We start from the raw sequence: 17737 nt of genomic DNA, 5'->3' as shown, positions 1-17737 counted from the left end.
GCTGAAGCTTCCTTCGGACTCATCCTCGTCCTCGTAGTCCTTGGTAAATATTTGTCCAGATGCCGGGAACACAGGACTCAATATCTGGACTCGTGCCCTATATTAGCAGCCGGTTGGCCCAGGTTGTCTCCGATAGTCCTTTGAGTCCTTTGACTGGGAGATGTTTATGTGACGGGTGCTGTCGATCTACGGATTTTACGAGCTCTCGCTGCCCAACTTTCATACCCATCCAATGGCAATTCAATAATAATAATGGCAATGCAATTCTCATTGCGTATTCCTCAAGGATACTGGATATGTGGGGGAGTCCTCGGGGGTTCGTGGAAAAAAAGTTAGATACTTGAGAATTGTTAGAATACAGTTGCCGCCCTACCCGCTGCGACTCTTCCCCAGAGTCCTCTTGACATCTTGACACCTTTAGTCACTCCAGAAAGTCAAAGGACAGCTGGCCCGGCTTGCATATCCTGGTTATGTTATGTCATTGTATCGACAGTTCTTCAGATTATGGTTAGAATGTTATTGATGGAGAAGTTCTTGACTTCTGAAGAAGTTTTCAAAGGATCTACATAGTTGATGGAGCATGAAAGAGGAAGCTCTAAGTCCAGTTCTAATCCCCAAACTCTAAACTAAATCCTACAACAAAAAAACTCTTTTAAAAGATCGCTTTACAAACAAAACTGGAGTGTATTTTGAACCAAAGAGACCACCTTTATTTGATTTAGATCAACCCGTTTAGATTTTTTTTTTTTAGCAAGATCCTGGCACTTAACCCTCATCCATTGATATTTGCGCTTTTCACTGCCCGGCCGCCTGAGATGGAAAGGCTGTGCGATCGTTGTCTCTGGTAATTGATACGATTTCCATGTTTTCGTAATTCGCGCTTCATTAGAATCAAAATTAGCAACAACAACGGCCGCGGAAAGGGTTATTTTCCGGCAGGACCTCCTCTGAATATCGGGGTGGATTTTCTATATTGGTGATTTTTTGATTTTCCATTCCATTGCCAGGCCACTTTGTGTGTTTGGCGGATTTGCTTTTGCAAAAAAAAAAAAAAAATGATCTAAATCGATTATAAATTCAATTTGAATCCCGAATCCTCAACCGACTTTTCAAGGGGTTAGCTAACTAATTGCGAATGCATTAGGGCCCTAACCTTTTGCCCCTAACCCCTTGACATATCTGGGTGGCCCGTACAGTAAATTTGCCTAATTTGTGCGAAACTTGATTTTCGGGCATGTAAGCGATAAATATTGCGGATTTAAAGGATTTGCTTGCAAAATTTGCATGCCTCTGCCTTCAGATTATTAAAATGCAAATGTGGGAAAGTCCCGAAAAGGATATCTCCTCAGTACGAGCGAGAGGAGAAATATGACATGGACTTGGGACTTGGGACTTGGGAAAAAAAAATAAAAATAAAAAAAAAACAAAATCGAAGACGACTTTTGATTGACAGCCGACAAGGCGCGCCCCGAAAAAGGACACCGATGTCCTTGTTTTGTTTTGATATTCACTTCACACAGACACACACACTCACACACACATACCGAGAGTCCTGCAGTCACAAAACTGAGAGACTGAAAGACTGATCTGCTTTTGCTTGAAATTTGATAAATGACCAAAAAATGGCAGAGGTCCTGCTGTTGCCAGGAGCCAAGGATAACTGCAGTTGTTCCTAAAAAAAAACAAAAAATCAAATTAGTGCAGCGCGCGTTTTTTTTCGTCCGGTTGCCTTTAACAAATTTTACTTTTTTTTTATATTTTTTACCAAATTTGCATTTCTCACACAAAATAAGGCGAATGAAAAAAAAAAAAGGTTTATCCACCCAAAAAAAAAAGGATAGCTCTTAGGAGAAATAAAAAAAAAAACGGGGAAGAAAGAGTTGTCTGCATTGCAAGGATCCTGCTCGTGGCTCGTCTTGTGTGTCTGCAGTTGCACTCTCGTGTCCTTTTTCGCTTCCATGCCCACAAACAATTCTCATAGACATGGCGGCGCCCTCAAGATAATTTGACAGGCTAAAAAAAGAAAAAAAAGGAGCCTCTCCGAAAAAAAAACGAGGAGATTCGAAATAATGCAGCTCCTTTAGCCAAAAACCAGAAACTTGTTATGCAGCATGTCAGGAGAGCGAATGACATTTGGCAGCCTGATTTACGAGGCCCAAGGCGAAGATATTCCATTCCATCGAATGCAGTCTGCTTTTCTTTTTTAGAGATTTTTTAAAGGATTTTGTAGAGCATCAAATGCCTTGGGACTTTGTCAGGATTTTATAATGAATTTCAAACAGAAACCAAGGACAGAAACTACCTTTAGTCAGCTGCAATTATCCTTGCCTAATATCCATTTGCCAACTGTCTCTGTCTCATAACTCATATCCTGATTATGAAAAATTCAATGAATGTTTCATAATTTCTCCTTCTATTTTTTTTTGCCAAAACTGATTTTTCACTGTCCAGCGCCAAAGGACAAAGAGCCGTTGCCGCTGGTCCTGGCAAGATGGAAAAATTTCATGGCTAATTGCAAGCGTGTCCTTTGGTCAGCAGCTGCTCCGACGAAAGAGAAAGATCCTTGAAGACCACACGGAATCGGTCCAGTTTCCCTAAAAACCAATCAGTCGGTCGTGACTTTGATCGAAGACATTCAATCGATCGGTGTCCGGAGTGATTTGCATTTCGATTTCTCACGATTCTTGGAGGCCTTGTTTGACTGACATGACACGAGGACCGCAAGGGACAAAGGACATTGGCTGCCCCAGCAAATGAAGTAATTTCATGTAAATTACGAGACAAGCGCCCTGTTTGCCGATCTCTAAACGACCCATAAAAAATCGACCCAACAAAAAAATGAGAAAAAAGAGAAATGTAAAGCAAAAAAAAATAAATGAAAAAATCACCCATAAGAAATTGGCTTAAGAAATCTCATTAATCTTTAAGGTATTTTTCCCAAAAAAAAAAAATAGTATCAGGGGTTGAGATACAAGGATATTCCGGGATATGCAAACGCGAGGGTCGTTAAAGTCCAGGAACAATGCGCGGTGATCTGCATCTAATAAATTTCCTTTAGTTACCCCATATCCTTGTGTGTCTGTGTGTGTTTTTCCATTAAAATCTGTTTGTTCTTGTGGTCAGTTTTGGCGGAGAAATTCACGCACCGCTGATTTCGAATTTGAATCCCCATCCCATCACGGCTTATGACAGTTCTTGGCCGTTTGCCAGCAACATTATGATGAGTTCATTAAAAACGATTTAAGATCGTGGCGATCGTCGTGGGAAATTTGATTGAGATTTGCTGAAATTTCGCTGCTGAAAGGACATATTTTAGTGGTACAGTTTTCCTCCAGAGATAGATTAATGATGCAAGGACTGACAGGACAACGAGTGTCAGCGGCACAGCAGAGAGTTGCAAGCTGCAAAAGGTACAAGCAACCGCATCAATTTACTAACAAACTTGTCACGAAACACGCCGCAAGGCCACACTGACACGCTGCCACATTGCCACGCTGCGATATTGCAACACTGGCAACATCATTAATCATTAATCACACGGATCAATCCGTCAGGGAATTGTGAGTGCCAGTTTGTGCCACACGATTGTGTGGTATAAGGGGTATACCAATCGCTTTTTGTTTGCTGCTCGGTTGCGGTTGTGTGGGTTGCCCGGCCTGCCAGCTTGACCAAGGTCCTGGCCTGACATTCTAATTAGTCCTCGTTGACAGTTCGGCCCCGGAAACGAGACGAAATGTCCAGGAGATCACTTGGTCTGGTTCAAGTGAGTCATTAAGCGGAGTTCGTAGGTGGCAGATCGATCACAGGACCTTTTGATTTGATGGATGGCCTGCGATTATCCTGCCAGGAGACCACTACTCTAACCAAATCAAAATTCAACTCTATATATATTCATTATGGGAAAAGGTCAATAGTGTTTTGGGCCAGCGGTTCTGTATCTTTAATCCATAAGTTGTATGTGCTCGTATTTCTGTCCTGAAACCCAATTATTAAACCCTCTTATGAAACCCATCTCCTAAGCCTCAAAATTTGATTTAAAAATTCATACGATACCCCACAAAATAATGCAAAAACCCTGAATAAATAATGCCAAAGCATCAGACCCCATGGGTCGTTTACATAACCCTGGATATTCAGCCACTGGCTAATCTTGAGACCCGACCAAGATCATGAGCAAAAACTGAAAGGACACTAATCACATTCCCATTCATGCCACGGGATATCCCGCTGCTCGAAGGATACTCATTCGGGGATTGAGATTCAAATTTTTAGTCCAAAGATGAGCCAACAGAGACAGATGAAGAAAAAAAATCGCATTTATGACCCCCTGTCGTTGCGCTTGACCAGGAAAATGGGTTTGTTGGTTTTCTTTCTAGCACTCCCTTAGTTTTTCTATTTTTTTATTTATTTTTTATGACCCCGATGGATCGTTTCATTAAGCAAACAGTGATGTTACCGATTTTTACGATGCTTTTCCCACTTTTTTGTGGACATTTGGTTGCGGTCACTGCAATATTTTAGCATAATTCTCAGGGACAGGGGCATTGAAGAGAAATTAATGTGAAATTGAAAAAGGCCCGATCCCAGATCCTGCCACAGAATGGGGGAACATATCGTGGAAAAGTGGGAAAATGCAAAAAAGGTAACATAACATAACATGCAAAATCGAAAATCGGAAAATGGAAAATAGATGAGAAATATGCGAAATGCAAAATGAGGAAATGAGGCGCAGCTCATAAACTAGACGGCAAACATTGTTTTGATGACACTCAGGGGCAGTCAGCCACCCTATAGTCCTTTGGTCCTTTGGTCTCCCTGTACCTCTGCCTGTCACTGTCCCGGTTGTACGTTCCCCCTCCCCTGCCAACGTTGTATTTAAATTTTTGCAATCCATGTCATCCTGTGACGAATCCCAGACCGATTCGTTGCACTTAATTGGCCGGAGCTACTACCAAAGGGATGCCCAACTGATGGAAAGCGGAGAAAGCCGAGAAAGTGGCGAAAATTTATGCATCATAAATGTCGATCAGTTAAGTTATATGCCCAAGTTATAGCTTCTCGAATCTATATTCATGGCTCTCTCAGTGGGATGTCCTGAAAGGCTGTAGGTGCTAACCATTTCACTCGGCGGGCTATCCTTAGGGTTATCTGATAGAAAGAGTTTAAGGAAGTCCTTTAGGGTCTTTAAGGAAATAAATAGAGAATTTTATGATCACTCTAATTCGTTGTGGTTTTCTTTTCCTAAAAAACCTAGACGCATGCCAGCAAAGATATTAAATAGAATATTATTCAGGATAGATCTCTCTAGGAATGATTATAATTATCTCAATGCTTTAATCATAATTTTAAAACGCCTTTTCACACTGGTCCCTGGCATGCGTTGAATAAAATTGTAAATTTTTATTACTTTTCTGGCCGAGGGCGTGTCAGTTGGTTGCCCACTCGATCGTTTCGATCTTTATCTTAAGTGTCGCCCAGTTGGTTGGCGGAAAGGGTTCTACTACTGTATACCCATATATGTATATATAGGACTCCCTTAGAAGATATAACTTCTGGTATCTGGTATCTGGTGGATGGGTCTGTGGGCGCTGACAGGCGCCCGGCTTGACAATTTATGCGCCTCTAACTCATCCACAATGGTTTGGCATTCTCTCCGCCATATGTCGCGCCCACTTTATAGGTATTTTTGGTTCCGCTTGTTGGTCCGAACCTTATCCTTGTACAATTTTCATTTAATTTACATAAATTTCATCGCTCAGCGAGAACTAACATACAACGGCGACTTTCCAAAAGAATGCGCAATTGTCGCGGTCTTGAGACTTCTTGAGACATCAACTGCTATGCTAATTAAATGGGCACTGAGAGAAAAAGTTGGCAAAAAAAAATAAATTATAGAGCATAGCCTTTGAAGAATTAAACCTCGTTTTTTCAATGTAGACTTCTTGGACCCTCTTAGGGCTAACCATTTCTTTCAGTGCCTTGATCCCGCATCTAGGGTGGACACACATGTGCTTAGAAATTGCACCACGTGCCCAACAAAATAATAAAGGTGGAATTACTATACTGTACTATATGTATGGTGGGCATAGCTATAAAAACCTGGATATGGAAACTGAAACTGAAAAGCAAATGTACGTAAATGGAAATGCAAATTAGAGGCGAAGGGTGCGACAATAACTGTAATTAAACGCGACCATTGTTGCGGTCACTCTGCCAGCATGTCCCCTATAAAAACCCTACACGTATGTTGGTAACCCTCCCTGCCTCCCCCTTGAACCTGCCCCTCCTCCGAAACACTAAACCCAAAAAAAAGAGGGCACGTGGTCATCGTTTGTTTAGTTGAATGCCCACACATTCTCTATCCAAAAACGGGGCGAAAAAATGAAATAATATAATAATGAAAATGAAAATGAAATTACAAATGAAAATAAAAGAAATGTAGAACGTTTTAGATTAGCACCGATAGTCGAGAGACCTGGGCGTTGACTGTCCACTCAATGCAATTAGTCCGGCACAGGGCCCCCTTCCTCTGACTAGCCGGACTAAGCAGCTGCTGTACTGTCCAGTCCCATCCCATCCCGTCCCGTCCCGGTGATATATTGGCACATGTTCGGATTGGAGGCTGCTGACCAAAACGGAACATAATGGCCAATTAATCGATTGTTGGACAATCCCACACACACTCCCTCACTCTACCCGCCAATTTGTAGCAAGTCCGAGTCAGATTTTATCTGGATGGCTAATAGTTTCAAGAACCACTTACCGAGAACAGAAGTGGGACAGCTCTGCCAGAAATACGTTTTTGATTTTATAGACAAAGTCCAGATAGAGTGATGGTCTTCCCAGATGACCTCTTGCGATGTCCATATCTTTGCCAATATGTGACTGATCTTGAAGAGGAGTACTTCTAACGATTAATAGATTCATTGACCACGATTCTGCATTAAAACTTGAAAGAATAAATTTGGATCCGATTTTTTCAATTTTTTCTAGGGGACCCCCTGTAAAAGTTGGAAAAATTGTGGGGATCGACTTCTGACCCCTTGGAAAAGCTATATCTTGGTCAATTCTTATCCGATCCTTGAGCGGAATATATCAAACGATTTCTGGATTGATTCTCCACAATTCTGCATTAAAACCCGAAAGAATATATTTGGATTCGATTTTTTGTAATTTTTTCGATAGACCCCCTCTTCAAAGTTGATCAAAACTTTTTCTCATGATTGAAACCCTAGAGCTCTTCTTCACCCAATGCAACTCTCATTAAATTCCTTTAAATAATTCGCATAGCACATTTATTACGTGGCTTAAGACTTTCTGACAGCAATTAGCAAATGATCGGAGCCACAGCTGCTTTCTTCGGGATGAGATCCCACCAAGTTATGGGATTGAATGATCTATGATCGAATTTCTGCGCCGAACTCGGGCGCCGTCTTAGGACTTTCTTTGGGAGGAAAAAAAAAACTGATGAAAAACCCAAAAAACAAACGTGACTCGGGCGTTTTATCAACGCTTCATTTGCCACTTTTCGCTTTCTTTGTGCGATTCCGCAAAAATGCACCCAAAAATAAATGGGAAAATGCTTTGTTTGTCTTTCGAAGAAAAGGAAAAACAAACCCTCCACAAAACGCAAGTTTAGCAAGGGTTTGCTGTGGTTGATTCACACACACATCCCACCCCACCCTACAAGAACTAAAAAACACACAATTAATAGTGTAAAAAAAATTGTTAGTTTTTTTGTGTATTTTTCGACACATTTTGTTCACTGGCTTTGTGTTATTTTTTGTGTGTGTGGTGTGTGTCTATTTTAATTTCAATGTAAGAAAAATCGTTTTTGTTTCGCCCTTTTATGTGCAGCGTTGGTTTTTTCAACGCTTTTCATTCGGGAAGACCTTGGTGGCTCATTAAGCGACAGTAGTTTAATTTGTCACGGCGGCTAAATCAATCTCAGATACTCATTAGTGGTTAATAGTTGAGGGGAAAGGATATAGTTCACAGGATGACTAAAAAAAGAAAGGTCTTTTTTCTTGCAGAAGTCAGGGAATTGGTTTCAATAAAGCTATGTCTGCAGAGGACATAGCTTCCATGCTTATACTTTACAAGGATAACTACAAAAGAGTGGTATTTTTAGAGACAATTTTGGTAGAAGTCAAGGTATATTTTAAGAGTTAAAAAGCTGTGTCCTTTTGTCCGTAGCGGAGTTAGTTTTCTTGGATATACTTCAGAGGATATATTTTACAGGATGGCTGAAAAAAAAGGTCTTTTCCTGGCAGAAGTCGGAGAATTTTTTTTAAAGTCAGTAAAGCTATGGTCCCATGTCCATTTGTCTGGAGGGGACATAGCTTCCATTCTTACACTTTACAAGGATAACTACAAAAGAGTGGGCTTTTTAGAGACAATTTTTGGTGGAAGTTAAGGTGTACTTTTAGAGTTAAAAAGCTGTGTCCTTTTGTCCGCAGCGGAGTTAGTTTTTTTGGATATATTTCACAGGATATATTTGACAGGATGACTGAAAAAAGAAAGGTCATTTCCTAGCAGAAGTCAGAGAATTTGTTTGAAAGTCAATAAAGCTATGTTCCATGTCCGTTTGTCTGGAGGGGATATACTTCAGAGGATAACTACAAAAGAGTGGGCTTTTTAGACACAATTTTTGGTGGAAGTTAAGTTATATGTGTATATACACTTTCAGAGTTAAAAAACTATGTCTGACTTTAAAGGATAACTACAAAAGAGAGGTCTTTTGAAATCAATTTCTAAGCTAAAGTCAAGGGTATTGTGGCTATTTACTTCCAAAGTCAGCCTTTCTAAAGTTAATTTAATGAACCCTTTTCTGTCTCAAATCACCGGCACACGTCAGTGGCTAAGCCAAATGTGGAACTAGACGCTGACAGCTTTTTTTTTTGTGTTGGTTTCTGTTTGGGCTAGTTTCAGTTTCAGGATTTTATTGGACAGCTCCAGATCCCTGGGCCTTCCGCGGCGTCACGTGCGTCCAATCATAAAAACATACGGATGACTATACGGTGGAATTAGGCCCGGGGCAATGACGAGTTAAGTGCCCCGCGCCGCTTTTAATAGCACATAAATTAACATAAACGACGCGGCTTTTGTTTTGCCAATGACGTTGCACGACTCTCGCATTCAAATGCCACCAAACGCAGCAGAAACCCACTTTTCCACCGTACTGATGGTAGTGATGGTGGTGGCTATATATGTAGTACGGGCTATAGCACCACAGCACCACTCGGCACCCACTGCGGTTTTTGTTTGCCCATCAGATAGAAATCTGCATGGCCCGCGGCCCGAGGGCCACTCGGCGCCACCCCTCTCACTTAATTCTCCCCCTTCATTCTGGCAGCTTAGCGCCGAAAGTTGCTTTCAGTTTACCCAGTTACGTTACCCATTTCCCAACCCCGGACCAGAAACTGAAAAGCATACATTTTATACAGTGGGCCACAAGCTAGTACTTACAGTGGGCTAAGCAGGTTACGAACTGGAAAGGAATTACAACAAAAGTTAGAGATGTTAAAAATATGACAAGTTTTTGGGTGCAATTTTCTCAAAAAGCATTTTATTTTGCTTTAGTTCCGAATAAGAATTTTGTCGAATTTTCTGAATAATTTCCATAGTAGTGTTACCATATTTCTATTTAAAATAGCAAAGCTTTTGCCAAATATAGAAAAATAATAAAAGATAAACCCATTATTGTAAGAAAAATCAAACTAAAAAGTTTCATAATTAAAGATAAGGATAACTTCTGGATCCAGAACAAAGTTATGGATAACTTATTCTTAAAAGCTTAGTGTGACCATGCCTCTATGTAAATAAAAAGGGTTTCTACTCTAAAATTTCATTCAATAATGGTTGTTTGAAGTATTGAATTAATTTTAAGTTCCTCTTCTAGGTTCCTTATTAATTTTTTAAACAAATAATTTGACCCTACACTTTTATAGAAATTTGATCTCTTTAGGCCCACTGTGCCATTTGAGGGTGCTCAGAATTCGAAACGATTGGAAACGAGTAGAGCGAAAAAAATGAATAAATAAACAAAAATGCTTTGGCTTCATTAGACGATTAGCGCGGCTCAGAGCCATGATGATCCTGTTTCCAGGCGACCCATTCCGATTCCCATTCAGATTCTCATTCCAATTCAGATTCCGTTTCCGGTTGCTTTTTGTCTGCTTTTTCCCTGATTTTCCCTTGCTTTTCCCCTACTTTCCGGCTAGTGTCCTGGTTTGCTCACTTAATGCGCGCCTGCGCAGCAAGTCAAGTGCGAATCATGTCAATCAGCCATCAAACCAGTTGCGGGACGATAAAGGATGAAGGACGCACGACGACCGCTGGCAGCCGTTAAAAAATGTGTCGCCCGGCCACGCCTCCCCCTCCCCTCCCCTTTTTGGGATGTGGAATAATTTTTTTTCTTTTTGTGACAAACTGACAGGCAAATGTCAGCGATTTACAAAACGTTTAAGCTCAGGACGCGAGGCTCCTTTTTATAATTTTTTTTTTTTTTGCCTATTTCTGTCCACTTCAGTGCGCAGCAACAACAAACACCAGCAAGGACGAAAGGACAAAGGGGAACGGGGATCAGACAGAGTTTTCCTAATGCTCGTGTTTCCACCACTCCACCTCGTTCATATTTGTTTTTCATAAGCAACAGCCGCTGGAAAAAAATGTAAATTTTCACCCAAATGAGAATACAGGCAATCCTGCCAGACAGCCAGCCAGTCAGTAAGGTCCTGCCAGAAGTGGAGACGGGGCTGGGAGGGGGAGACGATGCAACTGGCACGCGTGTAATCGCCCGGAAGCGTTTCATTCGCATTCCCATTTTTTTTTTATTGTTTGTCGCTTGTAAGCGGCACAAGTCACCCCCTTTTTTTATTTTTTGGAGTAGCCTGGCAGCAACTTGCAACCATCAAACTGGTAACCAGCAACGTGCAACACTGCAACATTGCAACGGCATGCAGATGCATTGTAACAGTTCATATTTTCCTACTTTTTACATGGGGTGGCAGGCGGCAAGGCCGACCAGCCGCCTGCCCAAAAAAAAAAAAAACACAACCAACCAGCAAGAACAAAAAAGCTTAACAGTTGCATCATTAGTTAGACTGCGAAAATTTGCATGACTTTTGTGCCTCTGACCTGCGGCAATATGTAGTCATGTATGCACAATGAGGCAGGAGGCACAAGGCATAAGGCAGGAGGCATGAGGCACGTGGCATGTGTGGCATATGGCAAATGCCCCGTCCAGGCCAACTGTCACTACGGCGGAACTGCCGCGTCATCCGCCGATGGCTCATTCAACGCATTCTGCCCACTCATCCAGGACACTGTGAATAAAAATGGGCATTTAAGGTTGGGATTTTTTCTATGGAAAGTTAAGGGTTATATTCTTTTAGTTTTTAAAAAGGTTTTAAAATAATATTTTCTTGAAAAAGATTGAGGTTGTTTTTCGGCTTTTAAGAGCTTTACAAGAAAACCTTAAAGAATCTTTAAAGTAATGTCTTCTTAGGGAAGTTGTGGACTATCTTTAGCTTAAGTCTTCAGATTTATATATTGAAGCTTTATAATAACTATTGATTAGATATATTATATTATAACCTTTTTTAAGCTTGTTGAGCTTTATAGAAACTTAATTATACATAACTTTCTTAGGTTACTTTATAAGAAAATCTACAAAATGAATCTACCATTATTTTGCATCCAAATCTCTTTCATAAATCTTTAAGATTTCTTTAAAAAATGAATGTATAATTTTTCCTAAACATATCCCAGCATTCTTAAGCCTCTTTAACCCTAAACAAAAAACTGAAAAAATCGTAGCAGCAGCACCCCCTATTTTCTCCAAGTGCACACACTCTTGACTTTCACACTTTGGCGAACCTGAACCGGGGCGAGACCGAGGATCGGCCACTTCACCCGATCAGATGCGATTCCGATCGCTAAGCTAATTAACAGACTTGCAAAAATTCATTTCACTCCCATCTCCCTATACTATGTATATGTATGTATATTTAGGTCTGCCGGGGGCAATGGCAACACGCATGCGGCGTTGTTGCAACAAAATGTTGCAACCCTTTCGCGCTTGTGTTATTTTAATTTTTTTTTTTTTTTTTTGTCATTTTCGTCGCCGCTGTCGCAGAGATTGCAGTGGAAAATTTGTTTATCATTAACAGATTGCAGCAGCACTTCGGGGCTTCCTTTTTTGGAAAATGAATTATAATTATGCAACAGCAGTGGCAGTGTGGCAGTGAGGCAGTGTGGCAGGACTAGCAGCCACCCTTGCCTAGGCTAGGGCGAGGAAGGGGGGATTTAAATATTAATGCCAGCCTACGATTACGATGCCACACGCGGCGAGCGGGGATTTCGACAAAAATTGGATGTCCTTTGTTTGCATAATATTTGGCAATTATTGGGAACACACTCACTGACAGTTCGGGGCATCCCATCTCGGCTGGCAATGGGAGACGCCAGTAGTGCACATCCTGCCAGGATATATGACCAACTCCTAAGCCGGCTTACCAGCTTTTTTTTTTGCCAAGCGACTATTTTTTCGGGTTTGTGGAGATTTTGCAGCTTGCCTTTGGCCGGGGAGGGCAAGATGGAAAGAAAGTTTCTTGCCCCGAGGGCAGTGCGAATTTTAAATTCCCTTAATAGGGAAACTGCTCTCGATTCTGACTCCTTTCATTTTCCATATTTTTGGGCAGGGGCGGGTTAAGGTCCTTGGGCCTCAAACCATTTAGCCTGCGGCGGCGGTGGCAGCGGTGGCAGCTTCTTGTTTGTCAATCAACAATCCGCAAATCCAAAATAAATGAAAAAAGGGAAAACGAATGCGAATTCCATGACGAAGGCGAACAACACTGGCACACTGGCAAGGACGAGGTACGAGGACGAACAAGGACGTAAGAAAAAAATCGCGAATGCATCTGGCAGAAATGTGGTCCTGCCCCCGAGCCTGAGACTTCTGGATCCTGAATTTCGAATCCTTTTCAGCCGCAGCACTTCCTTTTTTTTTGCGGCCAGCTGTTGATTAACTAACTGCATAATGAAGGAGTGCAAAAAAAGGATCGGCATTTGGCAGAAGGACATGCCAAAGGACCAAGACCTTGCTCGAATCGGGTTTTATTTTAACAAACAAACTCGTAGTTGGCAATTGCAATTCGAAATTTATAAATGAAGGTTAATGAATGAAAAAAAAGGTGGACTTGTTTTTGAAAAAGGATTTCAAATTAATTAAATATTTTGCATTTAAAAACTTTGTTCTTAAAATCTATTCATTTTAATACTTGTAAAAAGTATCTATTTTAAACGCTTTCATTTTAAATATTTTCTTTGAGACCTAACCCATTTTTTAGGCAACCATCTGTGACCATTTTCCACACCCTCTTCTAGAAACAGAAGTGCCCGACCGCCTACCATCCTCTCTCCTCCTCTATTCATTGAGCATTTGTTGTTATATTTTATCACTTTTACAAGCAATTAATTAAATTTTTATCGATTAACCAAGTGACACGCAACGCAAGGAAGTAACCAAGACGGAAACAGGCTCTTGGCCCAAAGACAGAAGGGTTAGAAGAAACAAGTCGGGGAGTCGGACAAAGGGGTGTTGCCCGAAAACTGGCGACATTAGGAAATTGGTCTAACGATGCGGGTGAGCACAGCTGGCAGTGAAGCGGAGCGGATGGGGATCCCGGATAGAGAATCGAGGGAGTCTAGATCCCGATCCCAGCAAGTGTAACCAGCAAGGGATATCGGTAGAGAAGGAGACAAGTTAGCGGGAAACCCACAACAGACCCTTTCCAAGATGAACAATAATAAAAATAATTCAATTATCTATAACAGTCGCAGTCTAAATGGGCTACAAATTAGGGACAAGCCCACAGGAATGTGCGACCTGATGACAGGTTGTCCGTGGAGGGATTCGGAGGATCGAAGGATCGAAGTATAACCGGATTAAGCGGGTTCCTTCCGCACCGCATCGTAGGTCCTTTTGTGTCTGTTACCGCACTCAAATCGAGTTACAGTGCCAAAAACCGTGTGCGAGGGCGTCAAAGTGTTAACAAGTGTGCTGTCCTGTCCTGGTCAGTGATGAGGATAAATCTAGCTAGATGTTAGATAGATATAGGATAGCTAGGACTTAGGGGGTTTTAAACATAGAGTTGGGAAATAGTTATAGCCAAAAATAGGAAGGAAATGAAAGCAAGAAGGAAGGCTTAGGAATAGTATAGTAGTATATGATATTCAGTAACTATATGATACCGGGTACTTGTAGGATCTTAAATATAAAAGTAATCGGGTTTCTTTTAAACCAAAAATAAGGCTTCAATAGAAGATAGGAGTCCAGTTTATGATAACTCTAGGATACAGGGTAGTATATGATATGATACAGTAACTGTAAGAAACCCAGTACTTATAGGATCAAAGATATAAATGTACCCAGTTTTCTTTCAAACCAAAGTAAGACTAAACTAAACTAAAACTAAAGAAAGAGGACCCTTCAAAAGTTTCTAATATGGTATTATGGTAACAATACCCACCACTAGAAACCTATGACTATGAATACTGCTTTTCCAAACTAATTTCATATTCATATTCCATATTCCATATTTTTCTTTCAGTGCTGGCTTGCATTTATTCCCACCTAAAAGCTCATTTATTTCGCATTATTAAACAATTTTGAGAAAAGGGTGCAAAACGCATCGGTTGGATTACGCTGAGGATGAGGCTTTGCAGTTATGATACGAGTTTAAAATGCAAATGAGGGATGCTTTTAGGGCATTGCCTCGTCGGACCATGAATGGAAAGCTGCTAAGAGCTTCAGCATCTAAACACAAAATGCTATTATCCTTCAAACTAGCCGTTTTTCGAGCTCTTCGAATAGCAGCACTAATAGGTCCTGGCTAAAAGGTTCTGTCTGGCTTTGGCTTGGGCTCTTTCTCGGTCCTTCTTGAGAGGCTGCCAGCTAGGCTGGGCCAGCTGTTGCCGTGACTCTGACTCCTTTTCCGGCCCATTCTTTCTTGATCCTGGCCGTGGTCCTGGGGCGTGTGTTCCCGTGTACCTGTCAGCCATTCAACCTGTGTACCGTCGGATCGCCTTGTTTGTTTTGGTCGCCTGGAAAAGCAAAGCAAATCGGTTGGTCAAGCAACTGTATAAATATCCTTGGCTACAACAGGTCGCCAGGATAATGGCACGAGCTGGACATTCTGTAAATTGCATGACACGGGACACTGCAGGTGGTACATATTTCATAATATTTCATTTTTTTTTTGCGGGAGGTTGTTCTAAGGAATTAGTTAGGTTTGCTGTATTAGGTTTGGTTGTTCTTTGGCTTGAGATATATTTTATAAAAATCATTATTTAAGGGCTTATGGTTAGAGTTTTGTAAAGATCTTTAGAGCTAGTTTTGCAGGGTATTCTAAGATATGGTTTTTACTTAGGATTACCAAGTGTTATGTCTGCAAGTCGTATATGATACCCGATACTAGATAGCTATGGATAGAAGTACTGGTTATTTAGGGTAATGTTATAGAGAATATTAAATCAGTCATACAATTAGTTCTAGCAAGGCTCCAATTTTCTATTTTATAAAGACATTAGACCTCTCTTGAAGTCCTATCGGTTTATAACTATCGGTTTACAATAATTCTTCCAAAAACCCAATAGAAACTTTCTAAATAACCTCCTCTAAAGAAACTCCCCAAAAGAAACTCCATCTATAAACTCTTAATAGAAAGATAATAATTTTAAAGCATACCCTAGTATTTTTAGGGATATTTTCTTTCTATTAAAAATATTACAAACCAAGCCTTTAGTTTATCTTATAGAGCATCCTGAAATATACTGCTTCCCAAAATAAAACCTCTTTAAAAATACTTCATATTTTTTTTGTTTAGTTTTTAATTTATTTTTTTATAAAAAAAAAGGTTTTTTTTATACTTAAACTGTTAATAAATATTTGTTTTAAAATTAAATAATGGAAAAAAAAGGTTGTGGATACAAAAACTACATAACAGCAGCGTCCAAAAAAAAATACATAAATAATTGAGTTAATTGGCTAGACTTAGAGCTAGGTTTGCTATGTACATCTAGTTGTTGGGACTTAGGAACTAGTTAAGCGTCATAGTTAAGCGTTTTCCCCCCGTTTGTCAGCGGCTCATCTTTCTTTTCTCGTCAGGATGTCCTTTTTCCAGGATTCCAGTCATTTTTAAACGTAAATCGAGGAGGGCAAGGCCAGGCCCACTTCGAAGTAGTTGCGCTCGTCGACCTTGTAGCGTTTCAGAGGCGACTCCTTGGCCAGGTTCTCCTTGGCGGTGAAGCGCTCCTCGGCACGGCCCCTCTTCAGCTTCCGGACGGGTGTCTCCAGGCAGAAGGTGTTGTCCGAAGGACATGCCGGCAAAGGATTTCCCACCAAGGGCGTGGGCAGTTGCACCAGGATGTTGTGGGTGATCTTGGACACTGGAGTGCCGGGCTCGGGAGTGGCGAAGCCGGTTGGGATGGGCACCAGACCGAAGCTCAGATCGCTGGCCGGATCGTCGCCAGGAGCATACGAGGGCGACAGGACCTCGACGCGGGCGCACTCGGCGTCCAGCTGCTGCTTCACCAAAGTCCTGCGCCGCAGGTTGAAGGTGCTGCGGCGGGGCTTCTTCTTGGCGCTGGCGTCCTTGGACTTGCAGGCCGAGTCTAGGATGGCGTCGATGAGACGATCCAGCGTCTGGTCGCCCATTTGCGAGGACGTGGTGGCAGGCTGGGGTGTGACAGGACGTGGCGGTGTGATGGTCTTTGTCGCCGGAGCTGGCGGCGGCTCATCCATGGTGGCCACAAAGTCGGCATCCAACTTGCGCTTCTTCAGAGTGGTGTTGACTCCCGCTGCTGCTCCCGATCCTGCTGCATTGATGTACCGGGGCTGGCCCAGGAAAGGATCCAAGGGCGCCAGACCCCGCAAGGCCAGATGCTGGCCGGTGGGCAGGAGGACTCCGTTGGGGGAGTAGTCCTCGGCGAACATGGGCAAGGTGGTGGCATACCGCACACTCTGCACCCGCTGGACGGCCGGCGACCGGCTCCTGGCCAAGGACTCGGGCGTAATGTTGCGGATATCGCTCAAGGGCGCCAGCACCAAAGGACTGTTGCGCAGCCGCGACACTGGCATGGGCGTGGAGGCGATATAGTCCGGCACGTTCTCCTTGTTGGCGATGGTGGCGCGACGTTGGCGTCTCTGCCGCCGCTGTTGCCGCCTCTGGCTGGGGCATGCCGCCGCATCCCCGCTCTCCGCTGGCATCTCGTTCAGTCTCTGGGCCGAGGCTGTCCACTTCAGCATGTTGGTTGGTTTGTGTGTCGATTGGGTTTCGTTGAAGGAAAAAAAAAAGGAATCTGCAGGACTCTGCTCGGTGTCCGCTCGGAACGGCTCTCGCTGACAAACTGAAGCGGTACGGGGAGCGGGCAGCGTTTTATACCGCTCGCCGAGAGCGGTCCGGCGGCGGGAGAGTGTTAGGGGTTGTTGCGCAAGCGCAGCCCGCCCTGAAGGGCAGAAGGACATGCAGGATGACTAGCTCTCTGGGAGGGAGGGAGAGAGAGTGCTAGAGAGCTAGAGAGAGACTTGTGAGTCCTCGGGAAAATCTTTCAAAGCTAGAAGGTTTGTTGGACTTTCAAGGATAGTATTTAACTTGGGTTTTTAAAATTCTAAAAAAAATATTAAGTTTTAGTTAAGGTTCTTAATTTTAATATGCATCTAAAAAAGGAGGAA

At 42.3% G+C, this 17737-nt stretch overlaps 1 protein-coding gene and 1 long non-coding RNA gene across 2 annotated transcripts in view; one reads left to right on the top strand and one right to left on the bottom strand.

Annotated features, from left to right (window-relative positions):
* The window catches only part of LOC138925628 (uncharacterized), a 59087-nt gene that overhangs the window by 31282 nt on the left and 10068 nt on the right, over positions 1–17737 (top strand). The gene's annotated exons all lie outside the window — the stretch shown is intronic.
* Positions 15993–17399, bottom strand: LOC108124052 (uncharacterized). Its single transcript, XM_017239576.2, has one exon. It carries the CDS (start codon positions 17309–17311, stop codon positions 16202–16204), a length of 1110 nt encoding a protein of 369 aa, XP_017095065.2. The 5' UTR covers positions 17312–17399; the 3' UTR covers positions 15993–16201.

The sequence above is a fragment of the Drosophila bipectinata genome, chromosome XL (genome assembly GCF_030179905.1).
Source record: "Drosophila bipectinata strain 14024-0381.07 chromosome XL, DbipHiC1v2, whole genome shotgun sequence".
Lineage (NCBI taxonomy): Eukaryota > Metazoa > Arthropoda > Insecta > Diptera > Drosophilidae > Drosophila > Drosophila bipectinata.
This window is presented reverse-complemented; position numbering and strand designations above follow the sequence as displayed.